General features: G+C 44.4%; 1 protein-coding gene across 3 annotated transcripts in view; it reads left to right on the forward strand.

Moving 5' to 3' along the window:
- The first annotated feature begins 506 nt into the window (after positions 1-506).
- Positions 507-17,515, forward strand: part of ZBTB10 (zinc finger and BTB domain containing 10) — a 28,149-nt gene continuing 11,140 nt past the window's right edge. The window contains exons 1-3 of one of the 3 annotated variants that reach the window (XM_045581541.1): positions 507-520; positions 1,673-1,975; positions 7,785-8,679. In XM_045581541.1, the coding sequence (XP_045437497.1) occupies positions 1,730-1,975; positions 7,785-8,679 (1,141 nt within the window). In that variant the 5' untranslated portion in view covers positions 507-520; positions 1,673-1,729. Of the gene's footprint in view, positions 521-960; positions 1,976-7,784; positions 8,680-17,515 lie in introns of those variants that run through there. The other 2 variants (XM_045581540.1, XM_036437292.2) reach the window with 2 other exon arrangements.

Genomic DNA, 17,515 nt, shown 5'->3' on the forward strand with positions numbered 1-17,515 from the left:
GTTGTAGGAGTATAAACACCGCCGCGGCCCTCTGATTGGCTGCCGGTGATGTAACGCCCATGTCAATACTTCCCAGCGCACGCACGTGTCGGCCTTTTATTTAAATTTCCATTTCATCACGGCGAGGACACACTCGGGGCGGCGCGTTGTCAGTGAAAGACTTTCGCCCGCGGCGAGGCGCCGCCCGGGAGGGGTCCGCGGCGGAGCCTCCGCGCCCGCGGCAGCCCGGCCGCCGCCTTTGTCGCGGAGCAAAATACAATACGTTCCCCTCCCCGGGCGCCGCCGCCCCGAGCCCCGGCGGCGGAGCGCCGCTCCCGTCCCTGCCCGGCCGGCGCGCGGCGAGGGAAGAACATGCGCGGCCCGGGCGCCGGTAGGTGCGAGCGGGCGGCGGGCGGCGGCCACCCCGGTCACTCCCGCTGCCCGTCCCCGCCGAGCCCCGCCGGCCGCACGCGCCCGCCCCGCCCGAGACCCCGGCCCGCCGCCCGCGCCCGCGCCCCCGCCCGGCCCCGGCCCCGGCCCCCCGCCGGCCGCCGCCGCCCGCCGCCGCCCCCCGCCCGCCGGGCCCGGCGCCCCCACCCCAGCGGCCCGGCCCCAAGCCCAGCCCCCTCCCCGCCCGGCCCCCACCCTTTCCCCTCCAGCGGTGGCGGCTACCCCGGTGCATTGTGGGCGCACGGTCCGTTGTTCATTTGCCATTCGACCTCCGCCGGGGCCTGGTCGCACGGAAGCGCTCCGCCCGCTGCATTGTCGGGCGTTATGTGGCGGCGCCCGGCGCCCTGAGCAGCCCGCGCCCCAGCGCCTCGCACCGGCGGCGGCGGCAGGCCCGGCGGGCGGCGCGGCGGCCGGAGGGCAGCGAGGGGCGCCCGCGCTCCGCCGACTCCCCAGGCCGCACGCGCCCGCCGCGCCTCGCTCCCCGCCGCCCCTTCCCCGCGCGGGACGCGGCCCGGAGCGCGGCGGGGCGGGGGCGCAGGGCGCGCGGGCGGCCGGCGGGAGGGCGAGGCCCGGCCCCGCGAGAGCGCGGCGGGGGGCGCGGGACGCGGCCCGCGGCAGGCCGGGCCGGGCGGCGGCGGCGGCGCGCGCCATGTCGTTCAGTGAGATGAACCGCAGGACGCTGGCGTTCCGGGGCGGCGGGCTGCTGGCCGGCGGCGGCTCCGCGAACAATGCCGCCGGCGGGGAGGCCTCGGCTTGGCCCCCGCAGCCCCCGCCGCGCCAGCCCCGGCCGCCCGCGCCGCCGCAGCCCAACGGGCGGGGGGCGGACGGGGACGCGGAGCCGGAGGGCCGGGCGCCCCGGGACCCCGAGGCCGCGGCCGCGGAGGAGGCGCCCGAGCCGCCGCTGCCCCCGGACGCGGGCGGCCCCGGCCCGCTGCTCGCCGAGAGGAACCGTCGGACGCTGGCCTTCCGCGGCGGCGGCGGCGGGGGTCTGGGCAACAATGGCAGCAGCCGCGGCCGGCCCGACCCCCCGGCGTGGCCGCCCCGGCATCTGTGCGGGCGCGGGCCGGCGGCGGAGCCGGAGCCGGACGCGCCGGAGGGGAAGGACTCGGCGGCGGACGGCGCGTCCCTGAGCGACAGCAGCGAGGACGACGAGGAGGGGGCGAGCCCGGGCGACGGCAGCGGCGCGGAAGGCGGCGGCCGGCGCTCGGGCGGCGACGGCGGGGACGAGGCGGAGGGCGGCGCGGGGCCCGGCGACGGCGAGGCCGCCCCGCAGCTCCCGCTCGCGCGGCCCAAGTCGCTGATGCAGAAGCTGCAGAGCTCCTTCCAGGCGGCCTGGCTGCGGGACTTCCCCTGGCTGCGCTACTGCCCCGACACCGGCCTCATGTCCTGCGGCTGGTGCCAGAGGACCCCCGCCGACGGCGCCGGCGCCGACCTCGCGCCCCTGGGGCACGACGAGCTGTCGCGAGGGACCCGCAACTACAAGAAGACGCTGCTCCTGCGGCACCACGTCTCCACGGAGCACAAGCTCCACGAAGCCAACGCCCAGGTACGGTGGACCCTGCCCCCGCCTCCCGGTCCTTCCCGGAGGGCCCGGCTCCCCGCGCCGCGCTCCCGGGGAGCATCGCAGGGCCGGGAGAGGTGCGGGCCCCTCGGGCTGGGGAGGTCGGAAAGCCCACGGACGAGTTTCCAGAAGTTAATCTGTGAGATGGGGAGGACGGGGGAATGTCAATTTATTAATCGTAGCGCTGAGCTTATTTCGTTGTTTTACAACAACTATTTCTTTGCCCATGTTTGAGTTAAAAAAAAAAAAAAGAAAATTTAGTAAAGCAAGGTGGAAGGTTTTAACCCGAAAAGGTTGACTTTGCGGTCAAAAGTTTCTTTGCCTGTGATTTTTGAAAAGCTCCGGCACAGTGTTTTATAGCATGCCGGTGGAAGTCAAACCTGGGACCTGGGAGCTCTTTGAAGAATGAATTACTAAACGATTTCCTTAACCTTTGACGCTATCCCTTTTCGGAAAACATCCAGCCAGGAAATTCTTTACATCAAGTCAGAATAGTTTGAAATATGAGAGCAGTATGTAAATGTAGTGGAAGCTATTTGCTTAACACTCCTTTCTCTTACATAGTTTTGCTAAATTCATCTTCTTTGAACTTATTGAACTTTCCTTTGGGTAAATTACTGCAGTTTTTGTCTGTTTCTTCTATCCAGATTTCTGTGTTGAGATTTTATATAATCCGCCTTTTTCAAAAGTTGATTTGACTGGTAGAGTACATATTTACCAAACTCCTTGAAAGCAAGTCCTTAGTTACAAAACAAGTAAGCTGCGCGCTAGTTCTTCCTTTTTTGTTTTAATATTTCCATTCTGTAGAGTAGTCCTGACGGTTTTGATAATCCCCTTTTAGGCCTAGCAGAGGTTGGCCAGTTCTCCTGTAAGGCTTTTTGGACAACCTGTGCTGGTGGGTGGAACTCGCTCTTGTACTGGGAGCCCCCTGTTTATTGGAATGATCTTGCTGCTCAGAACACTTGCGCTGGAGTTAATTAAGCAGCATCTAGTAACGCCCAGAACCTTCTCAGAAGTTAAAGCTTGAACTTTAAAGCCTAGGTTTATTTTTCCCAGGGGACAGTGGCAATAGTTTTTGCACAAACTTTAACTGCCTAAGCCCAGAAGGAAGGTTATTTAAAGATGTAATGCCCAGAAAGGTTAAGTAAATTGTCCTGAGCCTTGGAGCCCTTGGAGATAACTGAGACTAGAGCCTGTAAGGAATGTTGTAATGGGGAAAGAATGGGTTTTGGAGCAAATCTGGGTTCAGATCTCAGTGTTCTGCAGTTATTAGCTTTGTGAGCTTGGGCAATGGAGTGAAATAGTACTAACATTTCCTTGTTTTCCATATGCCAAATACCCATTTACCTTAACTCTGCAGAATAATCATTTTGCTCTCATTTTACAGAAGAGGAGTTTGAGGCTTTAAAGGGTTAAGTTATGTATTTCTGAAGTTAATTAGTAAAATGATGAGGGGGAAACTTGTGAAAATGAAAGTAGACTTTTCTAAATAATGGTAGGTTGGTTATTCAGAAAAATTAAAATAGACTATTAGAAAGGACTTTCTTAATATACAATACAATGGGCCAGTTACTCCTCTTATCAGCATGGTCTCTCTCTATAGGCAAAGCTGAATGGAAATGCAAATTATAATTAGCTGCTTAGTGAACCTGAAATCAGAGGAAGGGGAATTAGTTAGATCACCGAATGTCGGACTAGGTGTGGTGCGTGAATTCTCCCCCCAGGCATGCATCCGGATCAGGGAATTCACTCCTAGATAAAATCATTATTTATTAAACTTGATCTCTGAATCGTCCCTCCCTTCCCGGCTCCTTGGCCCCCTTGAAGCTCTCTTTATAGATCTTATATACAGCCCATCTTCTTTCTCTTGGGACATTCTTTCATCTGACCGAGGGGATACAGTTTACTTGGAGGCTATATATTGGTTCCCTTGGTTGGATTTTGGATGTTTGCACTCTGAACTGATCCTAACTATTTGTCTATTTTAATTCTAGCTAATCTTAGTTTGGGGTGTTAATTTGTTATTGTATGTGCCTTGCAGGTACCACCTACATTTCTCCTTGTTAAAGTGAGTGACAGGTTCAAGAACTGACTTATTACCCTGTGGACTGAGTTCACTTTTTTCTATTGTCCTGCAGTCTTTGATTACCAGTAGGAGGCAGTGTAACACCAACTGTAAGAGCATTTTCGGGTTTAAGGTTAGGGGGACCTGAATCCTAATTCTTTTTATTGGCTAGCAAAACTTAGCTTCCTCATGTATGCGAAGTATATATGCCAGCACATAATCACTTAGTAAATGAAAACTATCATTCCTATTTTCTTTGCAGATAAGTGTAACAAGATGCTTTTTTGTGGCATGGTGTCTCTCCTGTCTCAGTGTTAGCAGTTTTATCAGTTTGGAGGCCACTTTATCTCACCCAATCACACTGATTCTAGAGAGCAAACCAGTTCCCTTTTTTTCATACCTTCCGAGACCTTAGCCATCCAGTTCTTTGAGCATTCTGAGATTTCTCATCACACATGCAAGTTTTCCCAGCTTCATAAAAAATGCCTTATATTAACATTCTCCTATCTTAAAAACATTGAAATGAGAGTTTTAGAGTTCTTCAGGCAAGAATTCAGTTGGAGGTTGGGGTAGTTCACTCCTTTTATTAAACACACACACTTTTTTTTTGCTGTTTTAAGGAGGCCTGTTTTTTTAGAGGAGTTTGGCCAAATTTTAGTATGTCACTAAGGGTTACTTTTTCTTATTTTTCCTGTAAGTAAGTAAATTTCTTTTTCATTAATTTCATGCTGGTGACTAAAACATTATAGCACCTTCTTAAAAAGTTTGATATTCTTGTTAACTGGATGTTAGTTAAGGATTCCTCATGGAAGAGAGTCTGTAAGTAAGCTTTCAGAATCTGTCCTTGGCCTTCTATTTCAAAGAGAAGCCTATAGTTCTTTATAAGCTTATGTGAAGTATAGCATGTAAGGGACAGCATAGAGGAAGGGAGAGGGAGAAACATCAATGAGGAGAATCATCTATTGGCTGCCTCCTGCACGCCCCCTACTGGGGATAGAGCCTGCAGCCCCAGGAATGTGCCCTTCCCAGGGATCTAACTGTGACCTCCTGGTTTAGAGGTTGACGCTCAATCACAGAGTCACACTGGCCAGGCTATACCTTATATTTTGAGTAACAGCTGACTATGTCTGTATAGAATCAAGTTCAATAATTAGCTCATACAGGAATTGACCATTTGGCCTAGAGGACTTTAAAATTGTTTTAACTGATTATACCATATCTGTTGGTTCAGGTCACTTTCTACCCACTTGTGAAATTTCATAGCTTACATTACACATTCTGCCAAGCCTTTCCAGTTTACTAGCCCCAAAATAAGCACTCAGGTGTATAGGTATTATGCATGTACTTAGCCTTTCCAGAAAGTAATTACTGAATTCAGATCTGGTCTGGGTGACATAATAAGTGGACTATGTTGAGGTCATCACTAAAGCAAAGGTGAAACAAAGCTACCAGTCTTCTTTGAATTCAGCAAAAATATAGCTCAAGGATTATTGTTTTTATCAATTTAGGAGGAAAATCTGAAAACCCTCTCACTAAGAAGAAGAAACAATAAAGATGAAACTATGCCCATTAAAGAATCACTTTGTATATTATTATTTGTGTAGGTCCTAACATTGTGTTTGAATCTGTAATCATTTTTTGAAAGGGGACTATAATCCTGGGAAGGGAAGTAAATCCTAATTTCTTGTTGGTTTTTAGCTAAATAGCATTTTTTTATTTATTGATTAACTACAGATGAGTTCACTGCTTGCAACTGAAGTTATCTCTATCAGAGGGGGGTGTAGATTTCCCTACAAATTGGTGGCATTATCTAGCTCCTCAAGCTAGAATGCTGAAGACCCTGTGATTCTTTTCTCCCCAAACCCACAATCTAATCACTCAGTTCTGATTTTTACCTACCAAATATTTTTCCAAACTCTGCTTCACCACCTCTTCCCCTGTTAACATTATCCATCTTCCCTAGTTAAGGTGATTATTGCAAGGACTGTTAACTGTTACACAGTAGCTTCCGCTGGTCAGAGTATCTCCAGTCCTAGTTCCCCAGTATTAATCCTCTACTTAGCTGCCAGTCATCTCTTCTGCTAATCCAATCAGATCAGATCACTCAGCTTCTAAAGCTCTGGCACCTATAGAAGTGATTCTTAATCTTGTCCAGGAATCTAATCTGTTAATAATCTGATGAAAGCTATAGAAACTTTAAAGTGTTAGTAAATGCACATTTGCATACTTTGGGTTTTTGGATCACCCTGGAGTATTTTAAGAAATCTCAAATTATAAGGATATTGTAGCGATCTTGGTTCTTTTTCTCCCACTGTCTACTTTGCTTAGAATGCACATCCTTCCATCCTTTTCTTGCATCTTCTAAGGCTCTGCTCAACTCTTTCCTCCAACCCTCACCTCCGAGAAACCTGGATTAGATGCACCTCCTGTGTGCTCTTGTCATAGTCTTCAGTGCTTTTAAGAGTCTTGATCACTAGTGATAACTTTTTACCTTTAGTATAATAATTTATTTGGTTCAAATAATAATGGCCATTTATTTTAGCTATGTTTCACCCAAATTCTCAAGTAATACTCCCCTTGGAAAGCAACACGCACTTGACTTGTAAACCATTTGCTGCCAAGGGCACATTAAATAGGTGCTCTGATCAGCAGTGGAAAAGAAGTTGCTGGTGTTGCTTGTAAAAGCAGGGAACATCACTGTTACACAATAGTAACGAGAGAAAATCATGATTGAATGACTGTGCTTGATTTGTGCAGTTGGTGTTTAAAATAGAATGGGCAAATATTTTGGTGTACAGGCTTTTGTTTGAGTCATTTTTAAAAATTAGGCTATTTGGTCTGATAATGGTGGAGAATTTCAGAACTTGGGATTAGCCCAGGAAATTGAGGACACAGTGACCAGAGCCTGAAATGATCACTACAGTTAGACATAGCCATGGCCTTCCTGCCGTGCCAGCTGCGTATATGCAGATTTTGAAGCATTTCTTGATTTGCAAATGCTAATGCACCGCTGAGTGTTTTATTTTAACTTAAGTAATTCTTAATTCATGTTTTTATTTTACATTCAAGAATGACATGATACAGTTACTCTGTAAATGGAACCCTGCTGATGCTCATTCAGATGTTTGATTTTTCTTACACTGAGTGGCCAGATTATTATGATCTCTAAACACACAATAATCTGACCACTCAATCAGTGTATATCCTGTATAATAAAAGCCTAATATGCAAATTGTCCCCTCAACTAGGAGTTCTTCCAGCAGGCAGGTCAATCAACCGCCCATGTCCCCTCCCCCTGGCCAGGCTATCCAGACCCCACCCATGCACAAATTCTTGCACCGAGCCTCACACACACACACACACACACACACCCACACACACACACATACACACACACACACAAACAGTAGTGTACATTCAGTCCTCTGCACCTGCAGGCTCTGCATCCACCCATTCAACCAACCGCAGGTCAAATATGTTGGTGAAAAAACATTACATTGTTGCTGACATGTACTGTGGAGTTAGGCCTGTACTAAAGATGTACGGACTTTTTTCTTGTCATTATTCCCTGAACAACACAGTATAACAACTATTTACACAGCATTTCTATTGTAGTGGGTATTATAAATAATGTAGAGATTATTTAAAGTATACAGGAGGATTTGCAAGTATTACCCATTTTATATGAAGAACTTGAGTTTAACATTTATGCTTTCCATTCACTTACAGGAACCAGAAATACCTTCAGAAGAGGGATACTGTGACTTTAATAGTAGGCCAAATGAAAACTCTTATTGCTATCAACTTCTTCGACAATTAAATGAGCAAAGAAAGAAAGGTATTCTTTGTGATGTCAGCATTGTGGTGAGCGGAAAAATCTTTAAAGCTCATAAGAACATCCTGGTTGCAGGCAGCCGTTTCTTTAAGACTCTATATTGCTTTTCCAACAAAGAAAGCCCTAACCAAAACAATACTACCCACTTAGATATTGCTGCAGTTCAAGGTTTCTCCGTCATCTTGGACTTCCTGTATTCTGGTAACCTGGTGCTCACAAGCCAAAACGCCATTGAAGTGATGACCGTGGCCAGCTATCTGCAAATGAGCGAAGTTGTTCAGACTTGCCGAAATTTCATTAAAGATGCCTTAAATATAAGCATTAAATCTGAAGCTCCGGAGTCTGTGGTTGTGGACTATAACAATAGAAAACCAGTTAATAGAGATGGTCTGTCTTCATCGCGGGATCAAAAAATTGCCAGTTTTTGGGCAACACGGAATCTTACCAATTTGGCAAGTAATGTAAAAACTGAAAATGATGGTTGTAACGTCGAGGAGGGCCAAATAGAGAACTACCAAATGAATGACAGTGGCTGGGTCCAGGATGGTTCACCGGAATTACAGGCTGAAAACGAAGCCCCAGCTCAAACAAAAGTGTTCATTTGGAATAATATGGGCTCCCAGGGAATTCAAGAAACTGGCAACAAGACAAGGAGGAAAAACCAAACTGCCAAGAGATTTATTTATAACATACCACCTAATAATGAAGCAGGTTTAGAAGATTGCTCCGCGATGCAGCCACCTGCTGCCTATCCAGAGGAAGACATGCCGTTCGTTAAGGAAGAGCCAGGTAAACACTGCGTATGGAGTTATTTCCGTTCTCATTTAATTCCATTGGCTACAATGCTGAAGTATGCTTTTTAGGGGTTTTTGTCTTTATAAAACACACGTAACAAATTTAAAGCAGAAGAGTGAAATTATTCAGGCACCTAATTTTGGTATCAGTATTTTCTCTAGGCCTGTGGATGTGGGTTATCAAAGGCTGTGTTAATAATCAGGCATTTGCCCAGACTGCTGTGTGGCATGCCGACGCCGCTCACTGTTTAGTAATTTGACTTTCCTGCTTTGGACGCTGCTCACTTTTTTTGCACTCGGTGCTAGGAACGATAAATTCTTTAGTTGTAATATGTAGTTTGTCGTTTCATAACATTTTAGAGACCTAGTTAACATCCTTTGCTTTTTTAAAAATATATTTTTTACTTCAGAGAAAGAGAAACATCAATGATGAGAGAGAAGCATTGATTGGCAGCCTCCTACATGCCCTTACTGGGATTGAACCTGCAACCCAGGCTTATGCCCTGACCAGAATTAAACTCTAACCTCCTGGTTCATGGGTTGATGCTCAACCACTGAGCCACATTGCCTGGGCAGCATCCTTTACTCTTTAATGTTTTGGGTAAATTAAACATTTATAAGTGCTTATAGAATTTGCAAATGCTAGTAGGGTTATTCTCATTTGTGTAGAGCTGCTGTTCTTAGAATAAATATTACAGAAGCTGGAGTATTTTAAATCTGTCCCACTCTCACATCATTTTCCTTAGTTAAGGGAAGCCTCTGAAATTTTCCTTTGAACTGTGACTTTTCAATATATCCAAAGGAGTATGTACAAGAATCTTAGCATATCACATTTGTTGTGTGGGTTTTCAAAATATTAGGTCTAGTAATAATTAATGTCGTTTTCTAATACTTTTTTAATCGAATTTATTTAAATAATACAACAAAATTTAATCAACAATATAGTTGCCGTTGTTTTCTACTACTTGTGCCCAACGCTCAGGAAGCATTTTAATCCCTCTGTTGTAAAATTCTTGTGATTTTGATGCAAAAAATTCGGTCAATGCATTTTTGAGGCATTCTTCATTATTAAATTTTTTTCCAAGAAGAAAGTTTTGCAAAGAACGAAACAAATGGTAATCGGAAGGGGCAATATCAGGAGAATATGCAGGTTGAGGGAGAACTTCCCATTCCAACTGGCGCAGTTTTTCAGCAGTGATTCTTGCAGAATGCGTTCGTGCGTTATCGTGGTGAAGAATTACGCCCTTCCGATTAATCAGCGCGGGTTCTTTTTCTCTTAAAGCTTGGGCTAACCTTTCCAATTGGGCACTATACACTGCACTTGTAATGGTTTGGTTAGATGGTAAAAGTTCATAATGAATTCCTTTAAAATTCCACCAAACACACAACATCACTTTTTTCGCATGCAAGTCAGGTTTTGGCGTGGGCTGCGGAGCCTCATTTTTGTCCAACCATTGAGGCCGCCTTTTCAAATTAACATACAGCACCCATTCTTCATCTCCGGTAACAATTTGCTCTAAAAACGGCAAACGGTTTTGACGAGAGAGGAGCGAACTGCAAATTGTGACTCTTTGATTACGGTTGTTGTCGGTCAACTCATGAGGAACCCATTTTCCAAACTTTTGGACTTTGCCAAGTGCACGCAATTGATTGGAAATTGTTTTCTGTGAACAATTTAAAGTTGTCGCAAGCTCTTGTTGGGTAATTTGAGGATTTTGCACCAAAAGAGCTTGAAGAGCTTCTTGATCAAAATTGGACACACGGCCTCGACCACTCTTGTCATCTAACGAAAAATTTCCCTTGCAAAATTTCTCAAACCAACGCTGGCATTTTCTGGCGCTAACTGCATCTTGACCAAGAGCACTACAGATGTTTTTTGCAGCCTCACTTGCTTTTCTTCCTAATTGGAACTCGTAAAGCATGCAGTGCCGAATATGCTCTTCATCCGCCATCTTCTTAGCCCTAGTTTTGCAACAAAAACCAAACCAAACACAAACTTTTTCAAGCAAAACTTGTTAATTGCACTTCACACGTTCTGTAGATACCACGTGTTTGAAGGTTATGTCAATACTTACAAGTCAACGCCAAGCAAGATTTTAAACGAATGTTTAAAAACGACATTAATTATTACTAGACCCGATAATAGAATGGAGGGCATTATTGAGGAGTGGAAATAGGTTGGAACTTTTCCTTAACGTAACTTCACTGCCGGTGTCTACCTTTTTATTTGAAGCAGCAGCCCAGGGGTTGGAGGTTTTCTCTGCAGCCCCCAGGCTTGTCCAGCGCCGCACGTTCGATGTAATGCTTGCTTTGCCCCGAAGCTCTGTAGCTGTTCTGTGTCTGATTTCCATGATGGTGATCATGTGGGAGTGGAGTACTTTCTGTTAAAAAGAATTACCGGTACTGTTTTTGTTTCCTTTTCCCTTTGGGAAAGGGCAAAATGTCACAGTAATCCTGTGAAGTGGTTCCTCTGGCTTTTTAGGTTTGGGGTTAATTTTCATCAGTCGAAATTTTGCTGTTTGAATATCAGGTGTGTATATAGTGAACACTGTTTGCTGGTCTTCTCCATCCGGTTTATAAGAGTTAGGACATAATTGATATAAAGCCAGGGATTGGCAATTTTTTACTGTAGTAACTATTTTGGCTTTACTGGTCGTAAGGTCAGTTACTTAACAGCCGCTGTAGCATGAAAGCAGTCATACAGGATGGAAAATGCACATGGATGCGCTCCAAGAAGGCTGGATTGCCGGCCCTTCGTATAGAAAGTGGGTGTCCGTCGTGCCTGTATGTTGGCATCACTTGGGTCTCTCCATTAGTTATTCTAGCTAGTTGGTCTGGGATGTGGCCTGGTTGGTGGGATTGTAACAACGTATACAGGTGATTATAATGTGAGGCAAGGATGAGAAGCACTCAGAGGAGAGAACCCTATAGATTCAGGATTTGAAAATGAGCTCTTCTCCTTACCCTCAATTTCCTCATCTTTAAAATGTACGTAAAACCACAACAGCAATCATGGTCATTTTAATCCCTCTTAAAGTTGGGAGACTATTGAGGTTATTTAAAATCGGTTTTCCAGTACAGTGCAATTCCCACCAAATTCTATATAAAATGGTCCTACAGCTTCAGCTTGACTTTCGGTTTGAATACTTAGAATACTTTTATAAGCAGCCTATTCCAATATAGGATAATTAACTATGATTATTGGGAAGTTACTTTGTATTGAGCCAAAAATTGCTTTGCTTTAACTACTTAATTTTGTCATTTGGGTAGTATAACATGAGCCCAACCTCTAACCTGCCTGATGATAACTCTTCTGATATTAGCATTTAAAGAATTTCCCTGGAGTCTTCTGGGCTAAGTGCTATACCCTCCACCTTGTGGATTCTTCCAGTCATAGACATGACCTGGCTTGTTTCACCTGGAAGTTTTGGTGGACAGAATATACTCTTAGGCAGGTTCCAACCAGTAGAGAACACAGTGAGTCTGTGTTTACCGAGGGTCAGGTCTTGCTCAAGGTCATTCATCTAGGAGATAATAGAAGCAGGTCTCATGTTTTGTGAAGACTGTCTAGTATAAGCATGTCAAACTCAGGGGCTATCATGGGCCAAATAAGGTTTAAGTTTGTGTAGGACACAGAAAATCAAAAGCTTCAATTTTAATAGAAGCGTAGGTTTATTTCTATAAGGCAGTGGTTCTCAACCTTCCTAATGCTGCAATCCTTTAATACAGCTCCTCATGTTGTGGTGACCCCAACCATAAAATTATTTTCGTTGCTACTTCATAACTATAATTTTGCTACTGTTATAAATCACATGTAAATATCTGTGTTTTCCGATGGTCTTAGGCAACCCCCGTGAAAGGGGTCACAACCCACAGGTTGAGAACCTCTGCTATAGAGACATGCTGAATACAAAGGGCTGAAATAAATGAGATCTTTAACATAAAAGAACATTTTAATAAGAATTAATACTTTTTTTCTAGAATATTAACTTATCAGACACTGAATAACTGCACAAATTAATAAGCGTAACACAAATAAACCTATTTTTCTTGTTCTCCAAAAGCGGAATACTTCCTGTTGCGCACACCAAACAAGTCAGTACAAGACTAATGACGTGGCAGTCAGCTGCTAAAATGTTTGCTGCTAGTATTAGTGGAGAGAAATGGTGCACCTGCATGTAGGGCAAGTAAGGGAAATGAATGCAACACGATTATAGTAGTCATTAGTGAATGTAGTAGCTCATTATTAACCTGTTAATCGAGCGGGACCTATAAATACATCAAACATAAACACTATCGGGAACGGGTAGAACCTATGAATACGTCCTTGAAATATATGTTGCGCCCTGAGAGGGACAGTATATATTTTTTATAATTTTTAAAAATATATATTTTATTGATTTTCTTACAGAAAGGAAGGGAGAGAGAGAGAGAGCTAGAAATGTCGATGAGAGAGAAACTGAGAGAGAAACATCGACCAGCTGCCTCTTGCACACCCCCTACCGGGGATGTGCCCGCAACCAATGTACATGCCTTTGGCCGGAATCGAACCTGGGACCTTTCAATCCGCAGACCGATGCTCTACCGCTGAGCCAAACTGGCTTCGGCTGTAATCTTTATAATTGTTTGTAAAATTTATAATTTTTTAATTTGATGTTTCCATCTTTTTGTTGGTATTCTTTTCTATTTGTTTGTAATTTTGTATTTTCCTTTGTGCTTTATATATAAATATATAAATGAAAAATATATATTTCATTTATTTTAATTAAGTATAAATAAAAAAATAGTAATATAAAATTACGTCCGCTGGGTGTGACATACTGACACGTCCTAGTGAAAGAGTATGCGCCCGTTGTACGTTGCGTAATTAAAAAGGGAACTCCCCGGTTAACAGGTTAACAGTTATGTACAACAGAATATTGTAAAAATTAAGTGAGGAAGTTTTTATTAAAACATTTCTTGCACACCGTTATGTTGGCTGGGCCACAAAAATTTTGTTGTGGGTCGCATGGAGCCCGTGGGCCACACGTGTGACATGCTTGGTCCAGAAGACCTATTCTTTTTAACAAACAAGTCCCTTTAAATCCTTCAGACATTTTTATGAACCCTGAAACATGGATTATACTTTCATTTTATTAAGGAAATAGAGGAAGCTTCCAGTGAAATAAATGCTTTAAGATAACTTCGGTTCTATACCTAAGTGTCTGCAGAGTTGTGAGCTCTTCACTTTTTCTCCAAACATTGCTTGGCACCTTTGGGTTTCTTACGCCTACAGTTTGTATACACAGCTCTCCTTTGCCACATACTGTTGAAGCTGGTGTTTGGATGCCTCAAAAAATGCTGTAAGATACTGAGAGAAGACACGCCCGACACGCCCATAGATATCAGGAACTTGATTAAATTGGAGGCTAGCATGTCTGTTATTGGACTCACTACTCACAGTTGGTCCGCTTTGAACTAACATCGAGAATAATTCCACTGCCCAAAAAGTCCCACGTGCCACCTCTCTGCCCCTCCCTCCCGTCTTCAGACTCCTGGCAGCAGTGGGGCCTTTCACATCTCCGTTTTGCCTTTTCCAAAGTGCCATATAGTCTAAGCAGCTTCTTTCTAAGGGGACAGCCGTCCTGCAGGGTGACAGACTTCTGGCACTGAATTCTGAAAGGAATCTTCAGTGCGGTTTTGTCGAGTTGACACCGACCAGTGTGACAGACAGCATCCTGTGACAGTAATGCAGCAGTAGGCTGTGTAATTGATTTCTGTCTTTCATAGAGGCTGACAGAATCCTACAGCAATGACTAGATTTTCTTAATACTGTACCAATACTTGGGGACAAGGTGGTGGTGGTCAGTGGATAGAGTTCATCTAACAGCTCCTTTCTCTCATCTGTATTTCTGATGGGAAAACAACTGCACATTTGTGAGTTGAGTTGAATTGGATTTAAGCTTTATATTTTCAATTTTTAAAATGTCCCTTTGTCTAAAAAAACATAATTTGAGTGTTTATTAATTTTGAGAAAAGAAGGTATTAAGATACCTTAATGTGCCACATATACTTGAATTACTTCCTCTAAGTAGAGTAAACTCTGTAATTAGTTACCTGCTGACCACCACTAATGCCCTGTTGTGTTTTGGGTGGTATTTGGTACTTGGCATTATTTTCATGTGCTGCAGTCTAAAAATGCTTTCTAAGTGACCATATTTTTAAAGTCATTAAACATTTTTACACTTGAAAAATGGCCATATGATTTGAGACTTCTAATATTATGACCATGTCACATGTGTTTGCTGTATGAACTGTTTAAAATATGTTTAAAAACCATGGAGCTTGGGCTTTGGATTCAGTTTTGTCACTTAACTAGCCCTGAGTTTATCCCACATAATGTCCCTAATGGAAAGGAAGGAAGGGAAATGTAATAATTCTAAAATCTTGAAAGCTGTAAAACTACCTAAAGCTTTTTCTTAATCATTTTTATAACAAAACCTGATATCTAGTTGGCAGCAAAACCAGCTATTGATAGTCTTACTCCCTTAGATGTGAGCCTGTGTGTTTTGTTGCGGAAGTGCTGTTTTGATTACAGAATGCTACGTAAACCCCACCGGGAGGGCTGTAGTTGATTACTTTCTGAACCCTGAATTGTCTGCCTTCTGTACCTCACCTCAGGGGCTTTGGATAGCAGGTGATGGGCCTGGATCTTGGGCTAGTTTTCTTTCTCTAAGGATTCCAGATGTTCTTCCTCATTTTCCCAGCATCCTTTTGGTTGAATATAATTTAAGTGACGATGTTATTACTTTTGAAATAAACTGCTATAAGTGAGTTTTAAATAGTAGTTTGAAAGTCTGGTGCTCATTAAAAAACCTTTTTTTTTTTTTTTTAGGATATGTTTACTGATTTGAGAGAGAAACATTGATCGGTTGCCTCCTATATATGCACCAACCAAGGATCTAAACTGAAACCTAGGTATATGCCCTGACTGGGAATCGAACCTGCAACCTTTTGGTGTACGGGATGATACTCCAGCCAACTGAGCCAACCTAGCCAGGGCCCTGACACTCATTTAAAAAAAAAAAAAAAAAGTTGTCCACCAGTAGTTAATAGGCTATAAAATATAGTAATGCCTAAGACTCTTCAATATTTAATCTTGAAAAAATGCTAGTAGGCATCTATGTGGTGGTAAGCCTGTTCTTTCATCTCTTTTCCCTTCTTTATCTTTCCTCCACCTGTATTCCTTTCCTCTCTTGTCTGCCATATTTGTTTGACCCAAAAGACGGCTGTGCTAACCTAAGTGAGGGCCCCTGAGGACACAGACGGTGTGGCCAGCCCTGGCTGGGTGCTGAGGAGGCTCGTGTGGACCTGGGAGAAGGCCATCTTTGTGGTTTCCACCTGCCAAGGGCATTACGTTTTCTATACCCTGAAAACGTCAAATTGGAGTTTCAGGAACACTGAATGTTTGATTTCTGACACAACTTGAATATTCTGGGTGACCAGATAGATTTAAGTTTTCAAAGCTTTTCTTTCCAGCAAAGTTGTTATATCCAAATATTACATTTCTGGGACTCTAAAGTAGTTTTCCATATCATAACATGAGAAAATGTGATAATAGAAGTTTTATTTAAAACCCCAATAAACTAAGCAACATGCCAGATGATGCTGATGTAAGACTGAGCACATGTGTTCGCAGTGGGGTGGCGGGACGCCCAGTGCGGTGTGATGGGTGATCAGGAAGAAGAGGGGGAGAGCTCACTGAAGAGGCAGCATGGGGCTGGCCCTCAGATCGCAGAGTTTGCCAGGAGAGGGAGGACGACTGACCCACTGTGTCTGACAAGTTAGTGGGTAAAAAACAGAAAGGGACTGTCGCAGGGACATGAGGTTGGTGGGTAGGTTAGGGCCAGACTATGATTCTCTGTTTGACACGGTAACTACGAATTTTTTTAGATTCTGAGAGGTTTTAATGGGGATTCGGTTTGTTTATATTTGCCTGTAACACAAAGCATTTGTAGGGTGTTGTTCATGGAGCAGGAGCCCGGTGAGGTCTGGTCGTGGCAGAGATGCGCGTTTGGAGTGGTGCGAGGAACAGGAGAGCCTGTCTGGGAGTCGCAGTTCCACGTGGAGGGGAACTGAAAAACATGCTCTTTCCATTGCTTGTGAACCAGGTTTTTAAAAAGCCCATGACCAGCAAGAGGTCATGTTTTAAAAATGCAATACATGTTAATCAGAATTATTCTAAAAATGAATTCTGAGGAGGATATTGCTTTATTTATTTATTTATTTTTTATATTATTGATTTCAGAGAGGAAGGGAGAGGGAGAGATAGAAACATCAATAATGAGAGAATCATTGATCAGCTGCTTCCCACACGCCCTTCTAGGGATCCAACCCACAATCCAGGCATGTGTCCTCATGGTTCATAGATTGAGGCTCAACCACTGAACAACACAGGCTGGGCTGGAGGATGCTTTAAAGATGACAATGTATAACTGTAAGAACAGTGATAGCTGACATCTAAGGTCCACTTAAGATTTTGAAACAAAGTTGAATGCTGGTTTAGCTCAGTGTAGGTGAGGTTTATCTTTGCTCATTTAGCAGAACAGTATATCAAGTATTACTAGAAAGTGAGTTTAAGATGTTAGACAGCATTGCAGATTGAGCCCTTTTTGGTTGCTTGCTGTGTACCAGGCCACACAATACCAGTTCAGTCAATCAACGAGCAACGTAGCTGTCTGCCTCTAACTTAACCTTTGCTCCCGCATACAATAAGGATAAGAACATTCTTACTATTGTGACGAACACATGGGAAGTTGAGTTAGAGAAAGCATATACAAAAGGACTTACTA

The sequence above is a fragment of the Pipistrellus kuhlii genome, unplaced genomic scaffold (assembly GCF_014108245.1).
Source record: "Pipistrellus kuhlii isolate mPipKuh1 unplaced genomic scaffold, mPipKuh1.p scaffold_m20_p_14, whole genome shotgun sequence".
Taxonomy (NCBI): domain Eukaryota; kingdom Metazoa; phylum Chordata; class Mammalia; order Chiroptera; family Vespertilionidae; genus Pipistrellus; species Pipistrellus kuhlii.